General features: G+C 42.0%; 2 protein-coding genes across 2 annotated transcripts; one reads left to right on the top strand and one right to left on the bottom strand.

Moving 5' to 3' along the window:
- Window positions 1-1,202: 1,202 nt before the first annotated feature.
- Window positions 1,203-2,700, top strand: LOC129846240 (C-C motif chemokine 13-like). Its single transcript, XM_055914245.1, has 3 exons — window positions 1,203-1,568; window positions 1,770-1,887; window positions 2,130-2,700. The coding sequence occupies exons 1-3, from the start codon at window positions 1,505-1,507 to the stop codon at window positions 2,221-2,223; spliced, it is 276 nt and encodes a 91-aa protein (XP_055770220.1). The 5' UTR covers window positions 1,203-1,504; the 3' UTR covers window positions 2,224-2,700.
- Window positions 2,701-4,998: 2,298 nt separating this feature from the next.
- On the bottom strand, window positions 4,999-10,153 carry LOC129846243 (gamma-aminobutyric acid receptor-associated protein-like 2). Its single transcript, XM_055914249.1, has 3 exons — window positions 10,145-10,153; window positions 9,582-9,754; window positions 4,999-5,585 (listed from the first exon to the last, which is right to left on the bottom strand). The coding sequence occupies exons 1-3, from the start codon at window positions 10,151-10,153 to the stop codon at window positions 5,495-5,497; spliced, it is 273 nt and encodes a 90-aa protein (XP_055770224.1). The 3' UTR covers window positions 4,999-5,494.
- Window positions 10,154-11,206: the final 1,053 nt, after the last annotated feature.

The following is an 11,206-nucleotide window of genomic DNA, read 5'->3' as shown; positions in this document are numbered from 1 at the left end:
TACCTTACCCCGTCTCCTTACCTTACCCCATCTCCTTACCTTACCCCATCTCCTTACCTTACCCCGTCTCCTTACCTTACCCCGTCTCCTTACCTTACCCCGTCTCCTTACCTTACCCCGTCTCCTTACCTTACCCCGTCTCCTTACCTTACCCCGTCTCCTTACCCTACCCCGTCTCCTTACCTTACCCGTCTCCTTACCTTACCCCGTCTCCTTACCTTACCCGTCTCCTTACCTTACCCCGTCTCCTTAAACAGACTATCAGCAGTTGAAACAATCACAAAACATTTCCTGTCCTTGTTTAGGTGAAAAGCTAGGGATGGGTCTGGACAAATGTAACTACTCTCAAATTCATAGACAGAGCTACAGATGGAAGGACTGACCATCCATGATGTCAACATTATAGCTTGAACCACGTTCTCAGGATATACAGGGTGTTTTACATTACTTTGTTTAAACATTGTAGTAAAATACGTTTATATTCTGGGTTCTGATTGGGTAGGACAGTTCAACTAAACTCAAGAAGCATTTATAAGTTATATTCTTCAAGAATCAATGGGTGTATATCATTCATTTATTAGTCCAATAATGGACATAGGAACTGCAGAATGATTTTGTTCTGACTCGATCAGGGATCAAACCACCAACCTTCCTAACGGAGGGAAGACACAAACCACAATAATCTGAGATTAATTGATAGAAAAATATTCTATGGTTTAATTTCACTATGATGTAAAGGTTAACAGTATTCTACAGGTTTTAAATCAATATGCACACATCCTAAAATCTTTTAGAAGTTGAAAGATACACAGTTGATTTCAGGTATTACTTACAAACTAGTTGGTTATGATCTAGATAACTTAATTTCATCTGAATTTTTCTTGTATTTGATGTAATGTATCATTGTATATAGTCCCCTTTAATAGCCTTCCTTTGATATGCAATTCACCGGTAAATGTATTCTGAGTATTTCAGAAAATAGCAGCGCTGCTGAACATCCTGGAGGAAACAAAGTTACAGAGAATTGAAGAAGAGGAACCTGAAGGGCAGAATGTTGGTTCTTAGAAAGATATTCAGAGTGAATGAAGGAATAGAGGGGAGATTCCCCCATCAATTGTCAATGGGTCTGATGGACCAGCTCTCTGTATAAAAGACAGGTCAGATCAGACCTCAGACATAGAACAAGAGCATCAGGTAGACTTCTGACACAGAACCAGACCAGAGCATCAGAGACCAGAACATAGGAGACTAGAGCATCAGAGACCAGAGCATCAGAGACCAGAGCATCAGAGACCAGAGCATCAGAGACCAGAGCATCAGAAACCAGAGCATCAGTGACCAGGTAATCAGAGACCAGAGCATCAGAGACCAGAGCATCAGAGACCAGAGCATCAGAGACCAGATCATTAGAGACCAGAGCATCAGAAACCAGAGCATCAGAGACCAGAGCATCAGAGACCATCTCAGACAATACAATCTTCAGCATCTCAACCATCTCTGAACCATGAAGACCCTGACTGCTCTCCTCCTCCTGGGACTGCTCTGCTCCCTGCATACGACTTCTGCAGGTGTGTGTGTGTGTGTGTGTGTGTGTGTGTGTGTGTGTGTGTGTGTGTGTGTGTGTGTGTGTGTGTGTGTGTGTGTGTGTGTGTGTGTGTGTGTGTGTGTGTGTGTGTGTGTGTGTGGAGTAGCCATGCTGTGTAATACGCTGTTGGAGACCCACCTGGAGATCTTGATGTTAACTGTGGTTTATGATCATTTGTTTACAGGTGTCATCTCGTTGGAAACAGCAACTGAATGCTGTGTGGAATTCAGCGCGAGGATCCCTCTTAAACAAGTGGTTTCTCTCAGAACAACCTCCAGTAGCTGCCCTCGCAAAGCACTGATGTAAGTAAACATAGTCTACTGTAAACCGGAAACATCTGGGCTAGCCTGGTCCCAGATCTGTTTGTGCCTTCACGTCAACTCCTTGTCATGCCAAACATGACCAGGAGTAACAAGGAGTTGGTATGATAGCACAAACACATCTGGAACCAGGCTACATCCAGGCTACACTGTACAAGACAAGATGGAGCATTATATTATAGACTGGATGTTCTGAGAGACAATGTGTTGTGTATCTGTTGCAGTTTCACCACAAAGAAAGGGAAGACATTTTGTGTTGACCCTTCTGAAGCCTGGGTCCAGAGTCATGTGACCAAGATTGAGAGCAGACAGCGATGATGTCATCAACCACCATCACCCCCTAACACCCTAACCCTTGGTGGTGCACTATAAAGGGAATTGGTTGCCATTAGTGACACAAACCTTGTTAATACCCTATCTGAGATTGTTATAGAGGAGGTTAAATGTAATGTACTAGGTTAATACCCTATCTGAGATTGGTATAGAGGAGGATCAATGTAATGTACTAGGTTAATACCCTATCTGAGATTGGTATAGAGGTTCAATGTAATGTACTAGGTTAATACCCTATCTGAGATTGGTATAGAGGAGGATCAATGTAATGTACTAGGTTAATACCCTATCTGAGATTGGTATAGAGGAGGATCAATGTAATGTACTATGTTAATACCCTGTCTGAGATTGGTACGGAGGAGGTTAAATGTAATTCTAATTGTTTATTTTTCTATAACTGTAAAAATATTTGACATGTAGCTATTCAGTAACCTATTTTATATTTTATAAAGCTGTTGATGATGTCAAACATATCCTGTATGTATTAATGGGTTGTAACTAGGTCTTTTCTGCTATATAAATATTGTATTTTTCACACACACATCTGCTGTTGTTTAAATAAATAAATTATTCTGAAGAATTCTCTATGATATTCATTTTACCATCAGAACAGCCTCAGTTAGTCGATGTTCTACAGCGATGCTTGACCGTTGTGTCAAGTTTTATTATTTTTTTTTATTTAACTAGGCAAGTCAGTGAAGAATAAATTCTTATTTACAATGACGGCCTACCGGGGAACAGTGAGTTAACTGCCTTGTTCAGGAGTAAAACGACAGATTTTTACAATTTCAGCTCTGCGATTCGATCCAGCAACTTTTTGGTTACTGGCACCACGCTCTAACCACTACTCTACCTGCCACCACCAAGTTGGCTGGATGTCCTTTGGGTGGTGGACAATTGTTGACACACATGGAAAACTGTTGACCGTGAAATGTTCCTAAAGGTTTGTACACTCAGTGTATGACTACCTCTGTCACACACCATTTCAAAATCCTCTCATCGACACTGACTGATGCCATCTACAGGAGCAAAACGGAACTAACTTCCCAGACATTTCATTTTTATTATGAACTGGTATAATGCTGTAATAACAGTCTGTATTACTTTATGAACTGGTATAATGCTGTAATAACAGTCTGTATTACTTTATGAACTGGTATAATGCTGTAATAACAGTCTGTGTTACTTTATGAACTGGTATAATGCTGTAATAACAGTCTGTATTACTTTATGAACTGGTATAATGCTGTAATAACAGTCTGTTACTTTATGAACTGGTATAAGGCTGTAATAACAGTCTGTGTTACTTTATGAACTGGTATAATGCTGTAATAACAGTCTGTATTACTTTATGAACTGGTATAATGCTGTAATAACAGTCTGTGTTACTTTATGAACTGGTATAATGCTGTAATAACAGTCTGTATTACTTTATGAACTGGTATAATGCTGTAATAACAGTCTGTTACTTTATGAACTGGTATAATGCTGTAATAACAGTCTGTATTACTTTATGAACTGGTATAATGCTGTAATAACAGTCTGTTACTTTATGAACTGGTATAATGCTGTAATAACAGTCTGTTACTTTATGAACTGGTATAATGCTGTAATAACAGTCTGTTACTTTATGAACTGGTATAATGCTGTAATAACAGTCTGTTACTTTATGAACTGGTATAAGGCTGTAATAACAGTCTGTGTTACTTTATTAACTGGTATAATGGTGTAATAACAGTCTGTATTACTTTATGAACTGGTATAATGGTGTAATAACAGTCTGTTACTTTATGAACTGGTATAATGCTGTAATAACAGTCTGTTACTTTATGAACTGGTATAATGCTGTAATAACAGTCTGTTACTTTATGAACTGGTATAATGCTGTAATAACAGTCTGTATTACTTTATGAACTGGTATAATGCTGTAATAACAGTCTGTATTACTTTATGAACTGGTATAATGCTGTAATAACAGTCTGTATTACTTTATGAACTGGTATAATGCTGTAATAACAGTCTGTGTTACTTTATGAACTGGTATAATGCTGTAATAACAGTCTGTATTACTTTATGAACTGGTATAAGGCTGTAATAACAGTATGTTACTTTATGAACTGGTATAATGCTGTAATAACAGTCTGTTACTTTATGAACTGGTATAATGCTGTAATAACAGTCTGTTACTTTATGAACTGGTATAATGCTGTAATAACAGTCTGTTACTTTATGAACTGGTATAATGCTGTAATAACAGTCTGTTACTTTATGAACTGGTATAAGGCTGTAATAACAGTCTGTTACTTTATGAACTGGTATAATGCTGTAATAACAGTCTGTATTACTTTGAACTGGTATAATGCTGTAATAACAGTCTGTGTTACTTTATGAACTGGTATAATGCTGTAATAACAGTCTGTATTACTTTATGAACTGGTATAAGGCTGTAATAACAGTATGTTACTTTATGAACTGGTATAATGCTGTAATAACATTCTGTTACTTTATGAACTGGTATAAGGCTGTAATAACAGTCTGTGTTACTTTATGAACTGGTATTAGGCTGTAATAACAGTCTGTGTTACTTTATGAACTGGTATTAGGCTGTAATAACAGTCTGTGTTACTTGATATTGAACCTTTCTTTAACTTGTTTAACCTGTTTAATAACAGTCTGTGTTACTTTAGGGATCAAAACATTCAAACAGGTCTCCTGGACTGAAGTGGAAGAACCCTGGTATAGATCAATAAAAACACAAGGATCATTCACATTTTTTATTGGTTAGGTCATCCAGCTACCTTACCGTTCAAATAGTTAAAATTATTTTAAATATAAATCTTCAAGAATAAAAGCCAAACTAAAAGTGAAACTTCAGAAACAAACAAAACAATTATTTCACGAATGAAAAAACCTCCCAACAACCTCAAAAGCACCTAAACTAAAGTAAAACACAAAACATCAGACGAAACAAAAACAGTCATTCCAATTTGTATCACTATACATAACATCATAATAATAATAATAATAAACATATGAATGTGTACTGCATTGATACAACATGTGCAGAATAGATTAGACAGACTGGTGACTCATCATCATGGTGGTTCTCAACTGATCACTCTCTTCAACTATTTATTTCACTTCATTTCTCTGGGGTTTCCCAGGGCTTCTCCCAGGGGTGGGGCTGTGAGTTAGGGTGGTGGCCAGGTGTTGTATTCTGTCGTCAGTAAGGCTTATGATGATGACGATGGTGGGTCTAGACACCGAAGGTGTTCTCTCCGCTGTACGCCACGTATAAAAAGCCGTCCTCGTCCATCTCCTTCTCGTACAGCTGTCCCATGGTGATGCTGCAACGGGAGTCACAACAAAACACAGAGAGAGAGAGAGAAGGCGAGAGAGGAGGAGGAAATGGGAGAAGTAAACAGACTGCGGCCCAAATGCCAACCTATTCCCTATACACGGCTCCCATAGGGCTCTGGTCAAATGTAGTGCACTATGTAGGGAGTAGGGTGCCGTTTGGGACACACTCCACATACTACTCAAGTGAACAGAGGGGATGGAATGTAGCAGTAGGTCTAAATGCTGCTTAGTGTTGAGTCACCATCAACAGAATGAAGCGATGTATCTGAAATACCAGTCGAGTGACTGGTATCATCTGCAGGCTGTTTGGTAATGTCTGTCCTTTGTTTACTGCTGTCGTGTTGGTAATGTCTGTTCATTGTTTACTGCTGTCGTGTTGATAGGACACTAATAAAGCTTTAGGCAGGGATTCAAGTCATAGAGCAGCGCGCTGGACAGCCGACCATGTGGCTTTTAAAAAGGCATTTTACTTATTCAGTTGATTGGACATGATTTGGAAAGGCACACACCTGTCTATTAAAGGTTGACAGTGCATGTCAGAGCAAAAACCAAGCCATGAGTTCGAAGGAATTGTCCGTAGAGCACCGAGACAGGGTTTTGTCGAGACACAGATCAGGGGAAGGGTACCAAAAAACGTCTGCAGCATTGTAGGTCCCCAAGAACACAGTGGCCTCCATTCATCTTAAATGGAAGAAGTTTGGAACCACCAAGACTCTTCCTAGAGCTGGCCGCCAAGCCAAACTGAGCAATCGGGGGAGAAGGGCCTTGGTCAGGGAGGTGACCAAGAACCCGATGGTCACTCTGACAGAGCTCTAGATTTCATCTGTGGAGATGGGAGAACCTTCCAGAAGGACAAACATCTCTGCAGCACTCCACCAATCAGGCCGTTATGGTAGTGGCCAGACGGAAGCCACTCCTCAGTAAAAGGCACATGACAGCCCACTTGGAGTTTGACAAAAGGCACTTAAAGACTCTCAGACCATGAGAAACAAGATACTCTGGTCTGATGAAACAAAGATTTGGCCTGAATGCCAAGCATCATGTCTGGAAGAAACCTGGCACCATCCCTACGGTGAAGAATTGTGGTGGCAGCACCATGGTGTGGGGATGTTTTTCAGTGGCAGGGACTGGGAGACTAGTCAGGATTGAGGCAAAGTACAGAGAGATCCTTGATGAAAAGCTTCTCCACAGCACTCAGGACCTCAGACTGGGCCTAAGGTCCACCTTCTAACAGGACAACGACCCGAAGCACACAGCCAAGACAACGCAGGAGGGGCTTCAGGAAGTCTCTGAATGTCCTTGAGTGGCCCTGCCAGAGCCTGGACTTGAACCTGATCGAACATCTCTGGAGAGACCTGAAAATAGCTGTGCAGCGACGCTCCCCATCCAACCCGACAGAGCTTGAGAGGATCTGCAGAGAAGAATGGGAGACACTCCCCAAATACAGGTGTGCCAAGTATCTAGAGTCATACCCAAGAAGACTCGATGCTGTAATCGCTGCCAAAGGTGCTTCAACAAAGTACTGAGTAAAGGGTCTGAATACTTATGTAAATACATATTTTTCATAAATTAGCGACAATTTCTAACAAAACCTCTTAGCTTTGTCATTATGGGGTATTGTGGGTAGGTTGATGAGGGAAAAAAAACAATTTTATAAATTTTGGAATAAGGCTGTAAACGTAACAAACTGTAGAAAAAGTCAAGGGGTTTGAATACTTTTCCCGAATGCACTGTATTTGTGTATAACTAAAGCATATCCTGTGGGAGCAGCGAACCATTTTTAACCCAGCAGCCACTAGTATTTGTAAGTCGCTCTGGATAAGAGCGTCTGCTAAATGACTTAAATGTAAATGTAAATGTAGTATATGTGGGTTCAGACCAGGACCCAACCCAGCAGCCACTAGTATCTGTGGGTTCAGACCAGGACCCAACCCAGCAGCCACTAGTATCTGTGGGTTCAGACCAGGACCCAACCCAGCAGCCACTAGTATCTGTGGGTTCAGACCAGGACCCAACCCAGCAGCCACTAGTATCTGTGGGTTCAGACCAGGACCCAACCCAGCAGCCACTAGTATCTGTGGGTTCAGACCAGGACCCAACCCAGCAGCCACTAGTATCTGTGGGTTCAGACCAGGACCCAACCCAGCAGCCACTAGTATCTGTGGGTTCAGACCAGGACCCAACCCAGCAGCCACTAGTATCTGTGGGTTCAGACCAGGACCCAACCCAGCAGCCACTAGTATCTGTGGGTTCAGACCAGGACCCAACCAAGCAGCCACTAGTATCTGTGGGTTCAGACCAGGACCCAACCCAGCAGCCACTAGTATCTGTGGGTTCAGACCAGGACCCAACCCAGCAGCCACTAGTGTCTGTGGGTTCAGACCAGGAACCAACCCAGCAGCCACTAGTATCTGTGGGTTCAGACCAGGAACCAACCCAGCAGCCACTAGTATCTGTGGGTTCAGAACAGGACCCAACCCAGCAGCCACTAGTATCTGTGGGTTCAGACCAGGACCCAACCCAGCAGCCACTAGTATCTGTGGGTTCAGACCAGGACCTGGATGCTGTGTCTTATTGAGGAAGAAACAAAGGGCATTGAGGTCAAACTATGAACCAATGAGGAGTGGGGTTCATATTCCTGTACCAACATTGTTGCCATGGGCACCAGAATAAAGCCCTTTAGAGCAGCTGGTGTGTGAGCTTGTCAATCTCTATAACTCATGTCCCAGGTTAACCTACCAGCTTGTCTATCTCTATAACTCATGTCCCAGGTTAACCCACCAGCTTGTCAATCTCTATAACTCATGTCCCAGGTTAACCCACCAGCTTGTCAATCTCTATAACTCATGTCCCAGGTTAACCTACCAGCTTGTCAATCTCTATAACTCATGTCCCAGGTTAACCTACCAGCTTGTCAATCTCTATAACTCATGTCCCAGGTTAACCCACCACCTTGTCAATCTCTATAACTCATGTCCCAGGTTAACCCACCAGCTTGTCAATCTCTATAACTCATGTCCCAGGTTAACCTACCAGCTTGTCAATCTCTATAACTCATGTCCCAGGTTAACCTACCAGCTTGTCAATCTCTATAACTCATGTCCCAGGTTAACCTACCAGCTTGTCAATCTCTATAACTCATGTCCCAGGTTAACCCACCAGCTTGTCAATCTCTATAACTCATGTCCCAGGTTAACCCACCAGCTTGTCAATCTCTATAACTCATGTCCCAGGTTAACCCACCAGCTTGTCAATCTCTATAACTCATGTCCCAGGTTAACCTACCAGCTTGTCAATCTCTATAACTCATGTCCCAGGTTAACCCACCAGCTTGTCATTTTCTATAACTCATGTCCCAGGTTAACCTACCAGCTTGTCAATCTCTATAACTCATGTCCCAGGTTAACCCACCAGCTTGTCAATATCTATAACTCATGTCCCAGGTTAACCCACCAGCTTGTCTATCTCTATAACTCATGTCCCAGGTTAACCTACCAGCTTGTCAATCTCTATAACTCATGTCCCAGGTTAACCCACCAGCTTGTCTATCTCTATAACTCATGTCCCAGGTTAACCCACCAGCTTGTCAATCTCTATAACTCATGTCCCAGGTTAACCTACCAGCTTGTCTATCTCTATAACTCATGTCCCAGGTTAACCCACCAGCTTGTCTATCTCTATAACTCATGTCCCAGGTTAACCTACCAGCTTGTCAATCTCTATAACTCATGTCCCAGGTTAACCTACCAGCTTGTCAATCTCTATAACTCATGTCCCAGGTTAACCCACCAGCTTGTCAATATCTATAACTCATGTCCCAGGTTAACCTGGTTAAACCCAGCCTCTAGTATATTTGCCCGGTGTGGTCAGTGTTTGAAAACATCAGTGGCTAAAAGCAGTGTTTTATCTATTTAACTTGGGGAAATATCGTTTCTGAGGTGCCATTTCAGATTATTCCACTGAGTGCTTGGGAGTTCCCGAACCTGGACTGAGGCACGGTCTTATCGACGAAGAGGAAGATGGCCTTCTCCGAGGGCAGCTGGATGCGTTTCCTGATGATCCACATGAACTGGGCCACCGTGATGTCAGAGGGCACCAAATACTTCCTCTTGTCGATGTCCACAATCTGAGACCCAGACACCTTCTCCACGATCACCTACAAAACAGACAACACACAGTCATGTCATATTGGATGTTTATAAGCGTTCACATAAAATTGCCCTCCTGGAACAATAAAGTTTGTAGCCTGATTGTCTACCTACTTTAGTCCTGAAATCACCATCACCCACTAATTCATGTTTTGCTGATTACATTTTTCAACAGTGGATAGATAACAATAACCTAGCAAATGACATAGGTTGTCCCTCAACTAATAAAGCCTACTATCCAGCCAGGTCGCCCGTGATACAAGTCAGTATTTGACGTCTATCCATGTCTGAGGACGTCGGGAGATGACGTGGAAACCACCAGCCACTAGGAGGCAACAGTGAGCGTTACCTTCAAGAAGGCTTTGGGTTTTGCTAAGGGTGTTGTGGACGGGGCATACCTTAAGCATCTACCTCTGGTTCCAAAAGGTTGCATGTTCGAATCCAGCGATAGAAAGTTGTTTTATCTTTTTGGTTTTAAGCCAATCCTAAACCTTAACGGCTAAACTTAACCTTAGAACGATAGAGCCGTAACAAAACACGTTGAAATTGGACGTTTCAGAAACATGGATGAATGTCTAATTCTGACATGAGACTGTGAGAGCTTGTTGATAATATTACGGAAGCCATTTTAGGATTTGAATGCTGAAAGTGCCGCGCAGATGTACAAGATCAGGAACAGGCCGTCTGCCTTTGCGATGGTCAGCGTGTGAAACGGGGCACAGTGCTCACAGCTGGACCAGGCTACTGATGTTCGGTATGTAAAATGACTTGTAGATCAGTGACTGTCAACGCAGTTACAGTCACTTCAGAAAGTACACGGCTCCCCTTGACTGTCCAAAACGTGTTGCGTTACAGCCTAAAGTTAAAACAGATTAAAGAGAGATGTTGTCACTGGCCTACACACAATACCCCATAATGTCAAAGTGGAATTATGTTTTTTAGAAATGTATTTAAAAAAAATCAAGCTGAAATGTCTTGAGTCAATAAGTATTTACTGGTTAGCCTAAATACAGTTCAGGAGGAATAATGTGCTTAACAATTCACATAATAAGTTGCATGGACTTACTCTGTGTGTAATAATAGTGTTTAACATGATTTTTGAATGACTACCTCATCTCTATACCCCACATATACCATTATCTGTAAGGCCCCTCAGTCGGGAGGTGAATATCAAACACAGATTCAACTACAAAGACCAGGGATGTTTTCCAATGCCTAGCAAAGAAGGGCACCTATTGGAAAGATGGCTGTAAAACACAGGTGTCAAACTCATTCCACGGGGGGCCGAGTGTCTGCGGGTTTTCGCTCCTCCCTTGTACTTGATTGATGAATTAACATCACTAATTAGTTAGGAACTCCCCACACCTGGTTGTCTAGGGCTTTATTGAAAGGAAAAACCAAAAACCTGCAGACACTAGGCCCTCCGTGGAATGAGTTTGACACCCCTGCTGTAAAACATT

Source organism: Salvelinus fontinalis, unplaced genomic scaffold (assembly GCF_029448725.1).
Source record: "Salvelinus fontinalis isolate EN_2023a unplaced genomic scaffold, ASM2944872v1 scaffold_0486, whole genome shotgun sequence".
NCBI lineage: Eukaryota > Metazoa > Chordata > Actinopteri > Salmoniformes > Salmonidae > Salvelinus > Salvelinus fontinalis.
The sequence above is the reverse complement of the archived record's forward strand: the minus strand, read 5'-3'. Positions and strand labels throughout refer to the sequence as shown.